The sequence below is a fragment of the Lepidochelys kempii genome, chromosome 1 (genome assembly GCF_965140265.1).
Source record: "Lepidochelys kempii isolate rLepKem1 chromosome 1, rLepKem1.hap2, whole genome shotgun sequence".
NCBI lineage: Eukaryota > Metazoa > Chordata > Testudines > Cheloniidae > Lepidochelys > Lepidochelys kempii.
The window spans coordinates 173,965,933-173,985,228 of record NC_133256.1 but is presented as its reverse complement, the minus strand read 5'-3'; the positions used below and the strand labels follow the sequence as shown (position 1 = coordinate 173,985,228).

At 37.5% G+C, this 19,296-nt stretch overlaps 1 protein-coding gene across 2 annotated transcripts in view; it reads left to right on the top strand.

Moving 5' to 3' along the window:
* CXADR (CXADR Ig-like cell adhesion molecule) overlaps positions 1-19,296 on the top strand; it is a 105,690-nt gene that overhangs the window by 26,370 nt on the left and 60,024 nt on the right. For both annotated transcript variants that reach the window (XM_073303486.1, XM_073303497.1), the window contains exons 2-7: positions 2,441-2,610; positions 3,282-3,486; positions 4,223-4,378; positions 4,830-4,952; positions 5,338-5,476; positions 5,893-6,079. In XM_073303486.1, the coding sequence (XP_073159587.1) occupies positions 2,441-2,610; positions 3,282-3,486; positions 4,223-4,378; positions 4,830-4,952; positions 5,338-5,476; positions 5,893-6,079 (980 nt within the window). The remainder of the gene's footprint in view (positions 1-2,440; positions 2,611-3,281; positions 3,487-4,222; positions 4,379-4,829; positions 4,953-5,337; positions 5,477-5,892; positions 6,080-19,296) is intronic.

Here is a 19,296-nt window from a genome sequence, read left to right as displayed (position 1 = left end):
GCATCTATGTAATCAAAACAGTGCTGAGGAATTTCTAACAGTCAGATTCTCCTCAGCAACCTGGGACTTGGTAGAATCTGATTATGAGAACTCCTCATCTGAGAAGACGTTCCTCTGGCTGTCATTTGAAGGTAGCTTTGACTTCAGTTTTGCAGCAAGGCTGACAACTCATCTTGAAACAAATTTTACCTAAGACAGAATGGTGAGTCTCAGAGTTGTCCCTGTTAAGTTTTAGTATAGTAACTCCTCGCTTGACATTTGTAGTTATGTTCCTGAAAAATGCTACTTTAAGCGAAACAATGTTAAGCAAATCCAATTTCCTCTTAAGAATTAATGTAAATGGGGGGGTTAGGTTCCAGGGAAATGTTTTTCGCCAGACAAAAGACTATTTTTATATATATATAATACACACACACACACACACTTATTATAAGTTGTAAAGAAACAATTTAATACTGTATACAGCAATGATGATTGTGAAGCTTGGTTGAGGTGGTGGAGTCAGAGGGTGCGATATTTCCCAGGGAGTGCCTTACTGCTAAATGATGAACTAGCCCTTGGCTGAGCCCTCAAGGGTTAACATATTGTTGTTAATATAGCCTCACACTCTACAAGGCAGCACAAATGGAGGGAGAAGACACAGCATGGCAGAAACAGGTAGGTGTGGGTGTGTGTGAGAGAGAGAGAGACTGAGACCATGTGAGAGAGTGCGCTTGTCTACACTGGCACTTTACAGTTTTCTTGCTCAGGAGTATGAAAAAACACACCCCTGAGTGCTGTAACGTGCCAGTATAGACAGTGTACCAGCACTGGGAGCTACGTCCCTCATAGAGGTGGGTTTTTTTAGAGCGCTGGGAGAGCTCTCTCCCCGCGCTTGCCACAACACACAAGCCACATTAAAGTGCTGTCATGGCAGCACTTTAACGTTGCCAGTGTAGACTAGCCCAGAGACACACATTGCCCTTTTAAGTACACTGACCCCAATCTAAGTAAACTGCCTTTTTAAGTAGATCAGCAAGTTGAGACATCAGCTGCTGCCAGCAAGCTCCCTCCGTTCTGAGCCCTGTCGTCCCTCTGCTCCTGCTCTGTGGAGATGCTTTATATTGGAGCATTGAACAACTTTAAATGAGCATGTTCTCTAATAGATCAGCAACAAAACAATATTAACCGGGACAATGTTAAGTGAGAAGTTACTGCACAGAATTTTAGTTTTACTACTTCAGATAAGAAATTACCATTTTAAACCACTTAACCTTCTAGTCTATCACAAATGTTAACTTTCAGCAAGATGTTTGCACCCAACAATAGATTCAAAACATCAAGTACTTTTCTGGTTCATCTCATAATTTACATAGTGAAATATTCCTCTTGGAACATTTCCTGATTGCTAAACAAATACTTCGTGATTCTGCTATAAAACACATGACAGATGAACACATGTAGATTTAAGATAGCTTCTGGCCGCTTACTTAAGTCTTTTTTTATGTAAATCCTGTTTCATCATTGTATAGTTTATCTTTCTTCTTTTGAAACATTGGACTGAGCGGAATCTGTCGCTTGGAAACATATTGTTCTTTGAGCATACCATGCAAATGAGGATTATGCTGAGTTTTCCAGGGGATCAGGCAGAAAAGGCTAAGGCAAAAATTAAATCTAAAAAACTCAGTAGGATTTTTTGAAAAGATTAATCCACCCATTCCTTTAAAGCAAAATGATCCTTATGTTTCAAGAACAAGTAATTTAAGTTCAAGATTTCACAACTGTCCTGTCAAACTTAACTGACCTTAGCAGTATGCTATATGTCCTCATCTTGCCAGAGAGGTAGCGTTAGGATTGTGGTATGTTTTTACTGTTGACATGAAAAGGTCACTGTCAAAGGGTTTTAGTTATGATCATGTATGCTTTCTATAGGACTTCTGTTGCATAAAACGAGGGTGTGTTTGTGTAGGAGATAGAAAATGAGGAAGGGTGTAGCTTTTCCTGATTCAAGTGACTATTTATAGGACTCCCAGGTTGACTGATTAACATTATATCCAGTTTGCTTCATTGTTCAGTAACACAGTATGGCACAGGGTTTGTTGGGTAAGCTCTGCTAAAAATATGTCTGACTGGACCATTCTAGTTCTGTACACTGAACCATGTATTATGGCTAAGATTTTCAAACGTGAGTGCCTGAAGTTAGGCATCTGTATAAGCAGGCTGACTTTCAAAGATGCTGAGCTCCAAGCAGTTTCTATTACAGTGAAGGGAGTTGTTGGATGCTCAGAACTTTGGATAATTGGGCAACTTCCTTGGTATCCACTTTTGAAAATCTTGGCCTGTGCCTAATGGAAAGTTTATCATAAAAGCTGAATGTTTATCCATAGATTTGAGTTATTGTTTGCTGAATTAGTAGAGGTTTAACACTTGTTTATACCATCACTTTTTTTTCCCCCCCTAGGTCTAACAAAAGGCCTAAAGATAACTTCAACTGAGCAGCCTATGGTTGAAAAAGCTCAAGGGGAGAAAGTTACATTGCCATGTACATTCACTGTCTCACCAGAAGATCAAGGCCCACTAGATGTTGAATGGGTCTTAATACCAATAGATAATCAAAAGAAGGAACAAACAGTGAGTAGAGACAGCTTTTTAGAGATCATTTAATTCCTAGCTGTTGTAAGAGCTCTGAAGGTTAAAGCTTTCTGCCCATAAACACCTCTTGTTCTCTGAATTTTGCCTCTTTCAGGTCAGGGCACTTGTGATCTTGCATGTCTGTGAAGCACCATGCACAGGAATAGTAAACAATGAATTCCAGTTATATAAACATAATTAAGATCTAGAAGGACAAGTGATTGCTCCTTATAAGTTAGTGAACTGTAAAGAGAAAATAACTCCAGGATAATGTTATTTTTCGTTTTTTTCAGTTACTGATAAAGACAATGCTGTGTTGAACCAAACAAGTCATCTTTTACGAAGAAAATACTTAAAAGAAATTCTTAGATCTTAAAATATATTAGTCCCATTCCATTCTTTAGAAGCAATATTAGTAAATTTAGATGAGCCCCTTCGTGCAGAGGTTTACAGTATTAGCATGTAGCAATTTTAAACAGCTATTAATAGTTTATTCATTTCCCATCAGATAAATTGCATTGTGTGGGTTTTTTATTATTCTAGTTAGAATTATTTTTACACATGAAAAGATGACTTTAAAAGAAATAGAACTGTGGTTCATTTGAAATATTCAAATTGTTATGCAGATTTTGTTTTCAAGAAAATACCCGTTTTTTTTTCCTTTCCTTTAGATCATTATGTACTCTGTAGACAGGATTTATAATAATTACTATGAAGCTATGAATGGACGGGTACAGTTCACTAATCCTGATCCCAAATCTGGTGACGGCTCCATAGATATCCTGAATCTAAAGTCAACAGACACGGGCACATACCAGTGCAGAGTGAAGAAGGCTCCTGGAGTTGAAAGCCAAAAAATACAGTTGACTGTGCTTGGTAAGATAACTAGTACAGATGCTATATGCTGTATATGTTTTTGAAGGCAAATTGTTACATGCCATATTACATTTGACACTTAAAATGAGAGAGGTGCTTGTGTAAAATAAATTCATAATCTAATACTGAATTGTAAGTGGATAAATTGTTATTTAGTAGGGCTGTCAAGCGATTAAAAAACATTAATTGCGAGATTAAAAACATTAATCACAGTTGTAATCGCACGGTTAATAATAGAATATCATTTATTTAAATTTTTGTGGGTTTTCTATATTTTCAAATAGAGGGTCGGGTGGGGGCTCCGGGCTTCAGCCTTGCTCTGGGCTCCAGCCCCTCTTGGTGCATGGGGTTCCAGCCCCTACCTGCCGCTGATGCCTTCCACCCTCACACACGTATGTGATTAATGTGTTAAAAAAATTAACACGTTGAGTTTGCTTTCAGTGAATAGCCGGTGTTAACTGAGATTAATTGATAGCCCTATTATTTAGTGTTCAAAAATTAGAGGATTGATACCCCACTTCCCCCAGTGGAATAGGGAGAAGGAGGACAAAAATGTAGAAATAATGAACATTTCTTGAAAATGGCTCTAAAATTGGTTTGCCCTTGTAGGAAACATAAGCGTTAAAAAACTTAGGCTGATTTCAAGTTTTGTGCAGTGAAAAATGATTTACTTGCTAAGGCTTAATTAATGGACACCATAAGTGACTTTTAATTTAAATAATACTTGATTTATTAGTAAAGCCAGCAAGGACTAAATGCTACATTGAAGGATCACAAGAAACTGGAAGAGACGTTACCCTGAAATGTGTATCGGAAGAAGGCTCCCCACTCTTGTCCTACAACTGGAGAAAATTAACTGGCACAGAGGAACTTCCGGCAACATCATTATTGAGTAATGTTTATCCTTTATTATTTTAATATATTTAAGATGGATAATAGGCCTTGTCTTCATGTTTTTATTTCACCTTGAAATGCTAAACCTTTTTTATGCCTAGGCTTAATGTCTTAAGACCTGGTACCTCGCAGATTACCTGTGTTAAACACATCCCTTAAACTCTTGGCAAGGAAATATTCTCAGCAGATGAGTGGTATGAGTACCAAGACTTAATACTGAAATTAAATACTATGGAATCAACTTCCAGTTATTCATAAAAGAATGATAGTATTATATATGACAGCTCTTTGCAGTTTGACAGATGTCTCATTTTTTTTCAAACTAATGTCAACATAACTAAGAAACTGACTTTTTAAATAAATTTGTTGTAATGGATTAACACCTTTGGAAATATTGAATAATAACCATTAATGGAAAATTTTAACCAAAGTTTCTTCAATATTTGTAGATAAAGATACAGGTGAATTGTCTCTGAAAAATGCCTCTGAGGAGTACTCTGGTACATACAGTTGTGTGGCTGCAAACAGAGTTGGCACTGATGACTGTTTCGTTGTGCTAAATGTCACTCCTCGTAAGTACTTGCTGTATAGTAGTTGCCGCAGAATCAGAAATGTTGATGAATGAGTTAAAGAAATAGTCGTTTGATCCTTTTGTAATCTATAAAAGAAATATACTGTAGAACAGGTAGCTGACAGCATTTTTAATTTTGTCATATTTTTGAGTATTGAGCATTCTTTCAGCTCCTATAAATGTCAGCCTTTTGACTTGTCTTTCCATGTGAATTAAGATTTTCTTTTGTTTATTTAAACATGTGTATAAGTAGTGATGTATCAATTCAGTAATATTTCTCAGTGTAGGGAACATTTGTTTTTATTTTAAGGTGTAAGGGGAATTCTCTAGTTATGCAAATTAAGTTAAAGGCCAGCATTGTAGTAATTTGTGTTAATCTATTTTAGCTATAAATACAGCTGGCACAATTGCTGGAGCAGTTATTGGAACTCTTCTGGGTCTCTTTTTATTGGCCTTTCTCGTCTTCTGTTGCTGTAAGAAACGTAAAGAGAAAAAATATGAAAAAGAAGTGCATCATGATATTAGGTAATGACCTTTTGTCTTTACCCTTTGAACAGTAATATCTGAAACTAGAACATAACTTCCTCTTAAAGTTTTTTTCGTGGGTAATATATTCATTATGGCTGATTAGAATTCTGCATTGACCTAAGCCAGTACATTAAGCCAGTGTGACAGCTAAGCCTATATAACCTTATACTTTTAATGTAGTATACATTAATATGCCTGTATACTATTTTCTGATATGTTTCAATGTTTTGTTCAGTTAAAAAGGATTCTGAAAGTGGTAAATATTTGAAACACATTTTGTTTAAAGTAATGAACAGTATTAATGTTTTTGCTACTTTTATTTTTGGAATAGGAAAAAAGTAGACATTTTACAAATCCCTTAAAACAGCAGTACATTCTTGGTTTAAACCACTTTTATTTTTAACTATTTTCAGAGAGGATGTTCCTCCTCCAAAGAGTCGTAGTTCAACAGCACACAGCTATATAGGCAGCAATCGTTCTTCCCTGGGTTCAATGTCTCCCTCCAATATGGAAGGCTATGCCAAGACTCCATATAATCAAGTACCAAGTGAAGACTTTGAACGTCGTTCTGGTCAAAACCCAAACTTTCCACCATCAAAGGTAGCTGCACCTAATCTAAGTAGAATGGGAGCTGTCCCTGTGATGATTCCAGCACAAAGCAAGGATGGGTCCATAGTATAGAATGGTGCTAATTTATGCTTTTTTTTAAATTATTCTTTACAAATATTAAAAACAAAACAAAAAAACCTTGTTCCAGCCTACATTTAAAAAGTGCACAAAATTGTCCTTGAAGTAAATGAACAGTTAGTTTGAACAGCCATCACTTTTGCTTATTAATTTTGAACTGTTATTAAAATATATTAATTAAAAGCTTCAGCAAAAGCATTTAAGTTCCTAATGAGATGTGAAACAATGGAGGTATTTGAATTTTAGATGAAGAAACACCATATCAGCTAGATGTGGAATTCTGAATATGAAACACAACATTGTGTATTTTTGACAGTGAAAAGACATTGCAACTGTACTCCATGAAATTAGATTTCCAGAGACTTCACCCTCAAAATTTGGAATGACTTAAATACTTTGACTCCTTGGCCATTCTGTGATAATGGCCACAGTGGCTGAAGTACTTGAATGATCTAAATATTTTACTGAAAGTCTGTGGAAATCTTTACCTTTCGTAATGTGCTTTTTGGGGCATCTTCTGAATTGCTGAGAACTCGTATATCATGGGCTACCAGTTGCAGTTACTTGAACCCGATCAACTAATAAACTTGATTTGGGGATTAAATGCAACAAGTGGAAATGCTACAGGAGACCTTTCAAGCTTTATGAAACCCCAATTTTAAGAGAAGCGCATTTTATTATAGTCATGCCAAGCAACCCAAAACTGTTCACTGACATTAAAGGGGCATGATCAAGTTTATACCAACTTGTTACTCATGGAACCTAGTCTTCCAAAACTACAACTGTTGTTGTTTTCCCATGAAAAATGGGTATGTGTTTGTGGACAAATAGTTAAATTATGCAGGACAGATATTTATCTGTCTTAAGATTTTCAGAACCTTGCTTTAGTTTTCTAAATCTCACTTTAGGTTTTTAAATCCATATTTTGTCCATCTGGATTTAATGGGAAAAGATGAGTGCTCATCAGTTTGTAAAATCTGCCCACTTATTTTGGAAACTTATTTTTGACCCTAGTGTATATACACAGTACAACATTAGTCTGCTATTTTAGGACATTGTGTAAACAGTTTTTGTACAAAGAATTTGTAAAAGGGGTAAAAGAGCTTGGTCCTCGGTGTCCCCATTAAAAACAAACCAACCTCTAAATGTTGGTACCAGACACTTTAATTACATTTACTTTCTCATAACAAAAATAGAATTTCAAATAATTTCTCCTCTTCATGCACTGTGGTTATCCAAAATTGTAGATATAGAACTAAAATTCATTGTTTTGTTTTGTTTTTCGTTTTTTTTTTTTAAAAAAACCTTTCACAATTTACAAACTTTAAAAAAAAGGTTTAGAGTGTGGTTTCTGTACTAGTTTCAGACTTATTAAAGTACTGTTGATATCTTGTGATAGCTATTGGGTTGTTGTGGATAGTGTATTTGAATTTTGCATCCTTTTGAGTCTTTGAAAGTAATGTTTTTCAGAACAAAGAATTTTGTAAATTTAAAATGTCAATAGTGGATACTAAACTGCCAAATATTTTTCAAACTGAAAAGGAAGATAGAGTGCAACACTGATCTTATTTAAGGTAAATGTCCAAACTGCCTGTGTGAAAGATACTAGATATATCTGTATTACAATGATGTGAGACACAAGGTTTTCTCAAGAGTTTAGGGAAGCTTTAGGTTACAGTGTCTGTTTTTTCTATAGCTGACTAGGTCTGTGAAATTATTCAGCTTGCTCTTAGATGTTTGTCCTAGTTATAGGTAGATACATAATTTTTTATCTGGATTATTATGTAGAGTACATAAACCCTTTTCATTCTGAATTTAGAGAATGAAGTAGATATTAAGTATTTTAGATATGTATAAAACTTTCCACATTTTGGGACATCTTTTTTTAGATTGTAATCAGATACTGTTAGAACTAAGATACTTTTATCTTTCATATGTGCCTTTCCAATAAACTTTTATGCCTGATCGTAACTTATGTTTTTTAAAGAAGTTTCTGGTGCCTAAATTGCTTTTTCTTGAAAGGTGCTTCTTAACATGAAGGTACAGACTTCACAACACTGTGACCTGATTTCTTCTTACATACTTTTTATATTTGTACCTCTTTCTGCCAATATTTTGGATGTGGCTTAAGTAACTCTGCATAATGTTCTGTATTTCAAAGCGCTTCAGTTTTGCTTGAACTTCTCTTTACAAGCTAGTAAATGTTATGTTCCTGAAAATTGTTCACTTTCACTGTAGTACCAGATTGGATGATTAGAACTTTCACATGTGATACGTGCTACTTTGTAGTTATTTTCCAGACACATGAATACAAAAGTTTAATAATAAAAAAAAGCTTAATTTTAAGGAATGTTTGAAAGTATAGGACAGCAGTTCTTAAACTGTGGGTGGGGACCCAAAGTGGGTCGTGACCCCAGTGGGGTTCCCAGGGCTGTCTTAGACTTGCTGGGGGCCCTGGCCGAAGCCTGAGTCCCACCACCCGGGCCAAAGTCTAAGCCCAAGCCTCGCCGCCCGAGCCTCGCCACCCAGGCCAAATCCGAAGCCAGAGGGCTTCAACCCTGGGCGGCGGAGCTCAGGTTACAGGCACCCTGCCTGGGGCTGCAGCTTTTGGGCTTTGGCTTGCTTCCGTCCCCACCTTCCCCCCGCCAGCGGGGCTTGGGCAGACTCAGGCTTCAGTCCACCACTCCTGGGGTGGTGGTGTAACTTTTGTGGTCAGAAGGGTGTTGCAGTGGAATGAAGTTTGAGAACCCCTGGTGTGGGGAATGAAGACAGTCTCTTCCCGTATCCAGTTATAAACACTGAAGAGAGATTGTCACAGTTGACTGATATATTGATACACCAAATATTTTACCTACCCTGAAAGTAAGGTGTTTATTATTTTTAAAATGCTGTTATGTCAATCTTGAAAACTGATCTGCTATGCAAAACAGGAGGTAAAGCAGAGATTAAAAGCCAGCAGTAGGGCTGGGCAACTAGCTAACCGTCTAAAGTGCTTGATTAATCCATCTGTGGACATGTTTGTGAGATGAGCTCTCATTGCATTGTCCAATACTCCATATTCCTGTCAGGTAAACAGGCAAGATACTGAAGAACATAAATGTATTACACTAAAGCAGGTGTAGCTGCATTTGTGCGTATTTAATTCCCTGTCAGCTCACAAGAAAGGAATAAGTGATAAAGTGGAAGGACAGCATGATATGCCCTCAGAATATAGCTTTTAGGCCTTGCAGCCTTGACAATGTCTGTTTATGAAATTGCATGGAAGATAAAGTAACAGAAACTGACACTGTCCTCTGAAATACATAGGACTACCTACTTGGGATAGACTTTGCCTCAAGTACCTAACATCCAGGCCTATTGAATGGACAAATAATTATCATGAAGGCTACATTATTACTACTATAAATTTGATTAATATCACAAAATAAATATTTTAGTAAATTGTTTTTTTCTTTAAATTCACACATCTAATTTATTTAAAGCAGATACCAGATTAACAATGTATTGTCTATTTAGAAGGGGAATGGATGGGACCAAATAGCTTGTCCCAGTACTCCCCCCACATCCCAATTAGAATGTTGTTACAAATAAGACTTCTAAGGAAAACTCTTACAGGTAGCAAGGACAGCTAGTTCATTGATTAGAACACACCATCCTCAATACCTCATTGATGCAGTTTTATAGTTGAAGATAAACTTTCTTTTGTAAATATTAAATCTAAATGAACTGAAGAGGTAATAACTAATTAATTGGATGACTGAAAATTTACTTTTCCATTGTCAGTGGGGCATACTCTGATTTTAGTTTGGGATGAATAAAGTGTGACAGCCTTATGTAATTTGAAAAAACACTACATTAGACCAGATATCATAAACTTCCTTTTAATATACTTTCTGAAACAGATATTTAAAGGTATTTTTGTGAGGCATTATTTTACACTGATATTTCATCAGTAAATTTTTTAGAGTTTAGTGCGTTAAAAATGCCTTGTTCCAGTTGAGCAAAATAAATACCCATCATATTTTTGTAAACACCATTAATTGTGGTATTTTGCCTATTCAGAAATGTACAAAAGTACACATTTAATCTAATGTTGTGTAGTTGTATTGTTACTAAACAAGAGGTATGAGGACATTTAATCTGACATGTAACAATATACTAAGTGTTAAAGATGTGTTTCAAATATCTGTCTTTAAATCAGGGCTTTTCTGCAATAAAGGAAGCCAACAGTATAGAAAATAGTTTTCATGGCAGACTTTTGTTCTTTGTACTCATGCCATATAGGAGGAAAGACCACATTAGGTTCATTGTATCACTTAAACCCTACTGAAACACTGCATTAAGTGTTTTATAGGGCCTTTGGGCTTTTCAATGATGAGTACATTTCAACTTAATTATAGAATCATAGAATATCAGGGTTGGAAGGGACCTCAGGAGGTCATCTAGTCCAACCCCTGCTCAAAGCAGGACCAATCCCCAAATAAATCATCCCAGCCAGGGATTTGTCAAGCCTGACCTTAAAAACCCCTAAGGAAGGGGATTCCACCACCTCCCTAGGTAACACAGTCCAGTGTTTCACCACCCTCCTAGTGAAAGTGTTTCCTAATATCCAACCTAAACCTCCCCCACTGCAACTTGAGACCACTACTCCTTGTTCTGTCATCTGCTACCACTGAGAACAGTCTAGATCCATCCTCTTTGGAACCCCCTTTCAGGTAGTTAAAAGCAGCTATCAAATCCCCCCTCATTCTTCTTGTCTGCAGACTAAACAATCCCAGTTCCCTCAGCCTCTCCTCATAGGTCATGTGTTCCAGTCCCCTAATCATTTTTATTGCCCTCCACTGGACACATCCACAGCCTTCTTGTAGTGTGGGGCCCGAAACTGGACACAGTACTCCAGATGAGGCCTCACCAATGTCGAATAGAGGGGAATGATCATGTCCCTTGATCTGCTGGCAGTGCCCCTACTTATACATCCCAAAATGCCATTGGCTTTCTTGGCAACAAGGGCACACTCTTGACTCATATCCAGCTTCTCGTCCACTGTAACCCCTAGGTCCTTTTCTGCAGAACTGCTGCCTAGCCATTCGGTCCCTAGTCTGTAGGGGTGCATGGGATTCTTCCGTCCTAAGTACCGGACTCTGCACTTGTCCTTGTTGAACCTCATCAGATTTCTTTTGGCCCAATCCTCTAATTTGTCTAGGTCCCTCTGTATCCTATCCCTACCCTCCAGCGTATCTACCTCTCCTCCCAGTTTAGTGTCATCTGCAAACTTGCTGAGGGTGCAATCCACACCATCCTCCAGATCATTTATGAAGATATTGAACAAAACCGGCCCGAGGACAGACCTTTGGGGCACTCCACTTGATACTGGCTGTCAACTAGACATGGAGCCATTGATCACTACCTGTTGAACCCGATAATCTAGCCAACTTTCTATCCACCTTATAGTCCATTCATTCAGCCCATATACTAAAGCAATACTGCCTAATGGAGTAAATGTCTGCAACTGGAAAAAGGTATTCGGTACTTCACGTGCACAAAGCATAGTATTTGGTATTGGTATGAATTTCGGCATGAGGTTCTATATTTAATTTTTATGAATTTAAAGTAGAAGCATTGAAATTTGTAGGAAGTCCATTTGTTAAAAAAAAATACAAGAATGCTGTAGTTTCATGACAGACGTGTACTTTTTGAAATAAATCTGTTAGAGAAAACAGTCTGTCTTTATTCTAAAGCAGAGCTTGTTTGTGTCTTTAGTTTTCTCTTCCTCTTGTACTCTTTTAAGCATACTAATAAACGTGACTTTCCCTACCACACTTGTGCTCATCTTGTTCTTTCTTATTCCTCCTTTTGTTACCGCTTTCAAATTGAATGAAAAATAGCAGTTAAAACTGACTGGATATTTTAAACTTTTCTGTGGATATTGGCATGCACCTTCAGATTCTGTAACTTGATTACTCATTACAATATAGATTATAGCTTAGATTGATTTTTAAATTGGGTTGATTATCCATTTTCCATTGCAGGAATAAAATATTTGAATATAAAGTTGTTCCCCCAGGAACTTAACCATTATTATTGTAGATGTCCAAGTGAATGCTATTCCTAACATTTTCCCTTTGTTAACCAGTCAAACATATTCTGTTACAATAAGATATCTTATGGGTCGAAGTAACCCCCTCAAGTTGCTCATTTTAAGTGTTGTTTAAAGTATTTTACTAATATGTTAAATTTGGTCTGAAGCCTGTAAATGTGGCAGATTCTTAGTGTATGTGTATAGATTTCTAGTGGTGTTCAGTTCCTCAAATTTTGAATTTAAAATTTCATTGATTTATATACATTTATATTTAAGTTAAATTTGTGTAATTAAAAATTATTCTATGCATATGAGCACTGGATCTGTATTTATAATAGGCGTGAATACCACTAAGGGCTTAAGGAAGTAACGTACATGACTTTTTTACAATCTGAAAATACCCTGAAAAAGATACATGTCTACATATGTTAATGCATGCTTAATTAAATCTGTACAGTGCCAAGCACATTTTGAACTTTGCTTCAATATATATAATTAATAGTTGATCAATGGAGCTTAAGAAGTGAGCACACTAATGAAAAACCTGTAATGACAATGACTGTTTTCCCCATATATAGCTGTCCTTTTCTGTCCTTCGAGTACAGAGGAGTTTTGTTTTAATATAGCCCAGAAATTAAAATAAGCAGAAAACTTAAGGCAGAATGCAAGGAAACTAAGAGATAAATGTTCTAAATCTAACAAGTTTCAATTGAGGAAAAACTGATCTGATTTTAAAATGTTCATAAACTACAGGCTACACAGTATGTCTCTTAACAAGTGTCATGAGCCATCTCCAAAGCGACCCAGTTTCTTCAGTTGGGGATGAGGAATACCTCTGGAAAAAGTAATGCCTGAAAGGAGGACCAATCAGAAAAAAGGTCAAGTGAGATTAACAATTATAGAATACATATCCTGCAATAGAAATGAAAGACTGCTGACACTCATTTAACAATCTGGATCAAATGATTTCCCTCAATGGCTGAACCTAGAAGGAAGAGGGAGCAATCACCACTTCCTAGATTTTTATTTCCTTCACTCTGGATGCTGTGTTATTGTCAGTTAATCTTCTGCCTAAGCTCCGGGCAAACACCTTCTAGTTCTTTATAAAGCAAGCAGTGACATGGACAGGCAGAAGATGCACAGGTACAGCAGTGCCCAAATTTCTTCAGTGGCAATTGTGATGTCCATTTTTGCTCTTCCTTGAGACAGAGTACAGCAGGCCCAAACTTAGTCTGCTTCCCCTCTGAACATAAAGACCTTTTCCGTGTCAGTGGAAGCAGCCTTGAAATTTCTGGGTACCCCTGTCAGAGTATCCTTGCTTCTCTGTTTTGGTGACTAATGCATCCCCCTCCGCCTGAGTCCTTACTGGAGAGCCAATGTTAAAAGCTGAAACTTGCATTCCTCTTCCCTTTTCAGGACAGACCGTCTTTTATAAGATCACCTGAGCTACGCTATGTTTTACTTTCCCCCTGGGCGGCGTCCCACCTCACCCTCCTCCTGGTCCAGTTTTCATCACTCCATTCCCAGTGACATAGGTGGAGAAACCAGGGGGAGCGGAGATTTAAAAAAAAAAAAAAAAAAAAAAAAAAAAAGTGCCACACACTAGTACTCACCCAGCGGCGCTCCAGGTCTTCAGCAGCACTTCGGCGTCGGGTCCTTCAGTCACACTGCCTGCTGCCCCGCTCCCCCTTAGCTACGCTACTGCCCTTCCCCACTTCAGGACTTCAAGGGGAGGGGGTGGAGTCCAGACCCACTACAGCTAGATGGCTAAAAGTCCTGTGTTTCCATGTAAACTGCGTAGTCTTCTTCCCCTGAGCCATTTATAGCCCACTGTACTAGAACTATGACCTATCCCATGAGCTGAAAGGAAAAGGGCTTCAGCAAGGGACTTGTCTAAAGCTGCCAAATGATGATCCTTAGGTACCTATATGCCACTGTAGATTTGTTGTGTCAGCTTTGGCAGATACTGTCCTTAGAAGGAGCATCTTGACCAGCTATTTTTCCACCAGAACTAGGGAGTCAGTGTGCACTCTTTATATCTGATTGATCCAGATTGTCAAATAAGTAGGAACAGAAAGAAATTCTGTACTGGTAAATTGGGTTTTTGTGAAGAAGCATTTAACTGTTTGGGATTCTTCCAGACCTTTATTACATTAGTGCTGATAATTAATTAGTTGTTAGACTTGCTATTTTAGAAAACATTTTAGTCACTTTATGTTTGCCCGTATCTAATTGTTTCCATAAGCATCTTTAAAGGCTAAGGAATAATCCACCTAAAGAAAGTGTACAAAAGCAGCCTGTAGATAGTGTCGCTGAGTAAGGAGGATAAGCTGTTGGAAGTTGATTGATCACTAGCAAGTTCAAAGAGGAAAGCCCAATGGTCTAGAGACTGCCAGCTACCTTGTGGCAGAAACTTGAATTACAGGAAGGGAAAATCCTCACTTTCTAGGAAAAGCAGGAGTTCAATAAAGGAAAAAATAGAAATTTATACATGCCAGAAGCTCTGATTTTTCCAAAATTTTATTTATTTTTAATTTATATAACATACTTAGAACTCTAAGTTAAATCAAAATTGGCACAGGCTCTGCTAAAACAAGCTGCAAACTCCCTAGCAAAGAATACCACCACCACACTCCCATTCTCATAAACTAATTCTTTGTGCAAAAGCCTGTCTAAATAGACATGGTTTTCTGGACACCTCAATTAGGATCCATCAACCAGTGAGTGAAATAAATTCCGTGACAAAATCCCTGCTTCCAGCCTTGTATGCACAAATCTAGTGAGTGCCACCTCTACTTATATCAGTTATGTTGGGATGGAAGACTAGGAGAAATATATTCAGGGCTAAAATGTATAATATTTTATGAATCTCCAGCCAACAATATTAAAGCACAACATTACTGGAGTTCAGTGACAGCAACCACTAGCTGGACCTGAGTGTTCTGTGGAACAGATTAATAAACTAAATCTCAAGGTTGGATACATTCGAACAAAGTAAGAACCTTTTATGCAAATTGTCTTAAGAAATTGGTAGAAGTTTCAGAACATTAGTGTATCTACTAAATTTGAATGATGTCAAGACCACTAAGGCCACGTCTACACTACCCGCCGGATCGGCAGGTAGTGATCAATGTATCAGGGATCGATTTATCGTGTCTACTGTAGACGCGATAAATCGATCCCCGCTTGCTCTGCTGTCGACTCCGGAACTCCACCAGGGCGAGAGTCGGAAGCAGAGTCGACAGGGGAGCGGCAGCTGTTGATCCTGCGCCACGAGGACGCAAAGTAAGTGATTCTAAGTCGATCTAAGATATGTCGACTTCAGCTACGCTATTCTCGTAGCTGAAGTTGCGTATCTTACATCGATCCCCCCCTAGTGTAGACCAGGCCTAAGATGATGTTTCTATCAGCATAGCAACATCACCTTCCCAAATGACATTGTCTATGGCAACGGATGCACTGTTCTTTGAGCATAGCTATGTCTACAGTGGGGATTTTGCTGGGATAGGTTTGTCAGCCAGAAGTGTGGTTTGGTTTTTCACACCCAGGACCAATATCGCTATGCTGACAAAACATTGTAGAGTAGAACTGGCCTGACACTTATCCCACATCTTCATCTCCACTATACAAACTGCTAGTGCCTGAGAAAACGGAACTGGGCCAGTGTCACTAGTTTCATAGTCAAACCTGATGGTAGATAAATACCAGGACCCATTCCAAAGTGTGCACTTGTCAAGATATAATTTTATTTATCTGCTCTCTAATTACTATGGTTTCAATTTACCACCAGTCTAGCTCAGGTGGGAATTGAGCAACTTAATGCAGAAATTGTGCGAGATGCAGCTAATAACTAAACTGAATTTTGACTTAAGCAAGATGACATCTTTGGGACACAGCTGGTGGTTTGCGGAGCGCTGTCAAGAGCTTATGTTGTGGCTGCCAGCACTATACATTTTATGTGAGTAAATAGGATGCCCTTTCCCATCACTTGTAATCCCATAACTGCTGAAAGCAGAAATATTTCTTCCAGAATATAAAATAACCTAGTAATATGATGCAAAAGCTTGGTTTTAAAATATATTGATGTGTATGCCCTTTATCGATGCACTATAGTTTTCCTTCAATAAAAATAGAAAGGCGGCAGTCTGAGATGAACCACTGTGAATGTAAAACAGCAAGGATGAAATCACCCATTTTAAATTTAAAAAAAAAAGGGGGGGGGTACTAATGAGCCAAAGCCAAAGGGGGTACTAATGGCCACTTCTGAACTGGTACCCCTGTTGATCTACTGACTATCGCAAAGTGTTGCTTTGCCCATCCTCAGTTAAAGATTGGGAGGGTGGCAACAGTATGTATTAATACACCAGGATGTCTCAAAGCTAGGAAACTGATCTGAATGTATGTTAGTAATGTTTAACGGTAACCTGCAAAGAGGGAGGGTCATGGAAATTGGACTTGTTTGAGAAGATGGGTAATATAGAAGGCTATTGGATGCTCAGGCAACAGAGGAAAGATATTGAACAGGTATCCTCCAGACAAGCATTCCCAACCATTCATAACATCCTCTGCAGATGTACCTATAATCTGTAATAAATACGGCTCATGTCTCTAACACTCTATAACTTCTATTAATCATTTACAAACAGAACCTTAATATAAAGTATGACCATTTTTTTTATAATGTGGGTTGTTTTTATTTTTGTTTGTATTTTGTTCCTCTGATATTTTAAAAAGCTCTTTTCAGAGAAAAAATTAACTAGTGCTGAACTTCATGCTGGTGGCCTCCTGCACCTATCCAGAGTCCCACTGACTCCACTGGGACTCCACTCAGGCACTAGTGTGTGTCTGCCTGCCTGCAAAACAAGTTATGGGATTGGAGCCTACCTATACATGGAGTGCTCTGAGATCCCTTTAGCAAATTGAATAAATAGATTTTTCCCTCCACGGACTTATTTCAGTTATGCCAGTTGTGTTACCTTAACTATAGTATGTATGCAGTGTAGTTGCAGCTGTGTCGGTCCCCGGAGATTAGAGAGACCAGTTGGGTTTGGTAGTATCTTTTATTGGACCAACTTCTGTTGGTGAGAGAGACATGCTTTCCAGCCACACACAGCTGCTCTTCAGGTCTGGTGTAATGTGTTTGTCGGGCCAAAGGTGAGAGTTGTAACCCTTTGTCAAGGGGGTCTCTGTATCACAGCCTGACCCCTATAGAACGGGGGGGAGACAACTCTGCCCAGATGTGAAGAAGAGCTGTGTGTGTGGCTCGAAAGCTTGTCTCTCACTAACGGAAGTTGGTCCAATAAAATATCTTCCCTCACCTACCTTGTATCTATAGTATGTATGACATTTTCAGCCAGACCCATGTTTTTTCAAGCCCAGTGTCCCTTTAAATAAAGTATAAGTAATATAAATTAGAATGGTCATTAAATACCATGTGAAATGAGTATTTTTATAGTATCGAAACATTTTAAATAGTTCGTAAATAGGTTGCAACATTTTTGTTTCCAACTGAGTTACCTACAGATGTATTCACAGGCAGGTAGAGGAAGTGTTCTGGAGATTATAAACTAGCCTTCTTTATTCTACTGGCATTGGATCACAATGCTCTGTCTGTTGACTAGACTGATTTAGCACAATATAACAATTTTCTTGATTTTTTAAATAATTGTATTAAGCTGGACAGTGTTTGACAAAAAAACAATTTATTTCTGTGTAGTCATTCATAGTATAGTATGACATAAAAAAAACCCTCTTAAAATGATTATACTGATTATTTTAAAAATGAATGGTTATCATGTGAATGTCTAAATTATTCATTATTTCTGCACATTCACCAAAACATTAGTGTGTGTGCCTATAAACAATAAGACAAAAATGATTGATTAAGCAGAACTTTCAGGACCTGATCTGAAGTCTATGGAAAGAGTCCCTTTTGCCTTCAGTGGGCTTTGGATCAGGCCCTTTACTTGGTACCTTAATAACTTTTATAATTCACAATTCCCTATGTACAGTTTAAAAAAAAAGTAAAATAAAAACATGAGAACATTAGTCAAAACCAGGTAAAAAGAAGACATCCTGAAAAATGCTACAATCCGAAATAATCCCTCCTCCTCCTGCCCTCCAATCCCCCTCCCAATATGTTAAAACATCACAGTGCTTGAAATTGAAACATGCTAATATGAAATATGGTTTGGTTAGAAAATATTGGATGCCCTCTTGTGGCCAATGATTTCTGATTGTCTTAATTTTTTTTTAGCAGTGCTTCACCCATACCCCAGTGACTGAAACATACCACACATTTGCTTGTGACTTGCTGTGATTTGTTAATTCATAGTAAATCATTTTAAATATTGTTATGTGCTCTATAGTAAAGCAAAAAAGAATTTAGCTTAACTTCTTGGATTCCAGAAAATTAGATATCCTACTGAAAATTACAATCCTGAAAAACAAAAATGAAAAAATAAAGTAAAAATTCTATTGTAATTCATGTCAATTGCAAGAGCAATAAGTTGACCCTTCTGCATAAACTCTGGAAGGAAAGCTGAATTATATGAAGGTAATGTAAAGAAAATGTACAGCTTGGTGTATAAACTTTCTCTTTTGGTCAGGTTTAACTGTTTTAAGAACTATTTACAGACTTTTTAAACTTAGGAAGCCTTTAGGCAGGTGTGCCCCATACCATTACATAAAATATTTGGAAGTATAAATTAAGGAGTTACAATGAAAAAATAGTTCTGAAAAGCACATAAGTTGACTGTGTGGGTGTAAATATAATAAGGATCTTATTAAAGTTAAACCTGAATTTAACTGAAAACTGATTAACTCCAAGAGAGCGGCTCTATGTTTTTATATTGAAGAAATGTACTACACTAAGACATTGAAATATCAGCTGTCCTCAATGTAGCTGAAGCCATCTAAGGTCCCTGGAAATGTTTCCTGGGTCACTGCTCTTCCAGGTGAGATGTAAATTCCTAAGACAGGTTTTAATGTATCCGATGAAATGGCTGTAGTTAGGAAAATGAAAGTACATTTTTCTTGTATTGCGACAGTA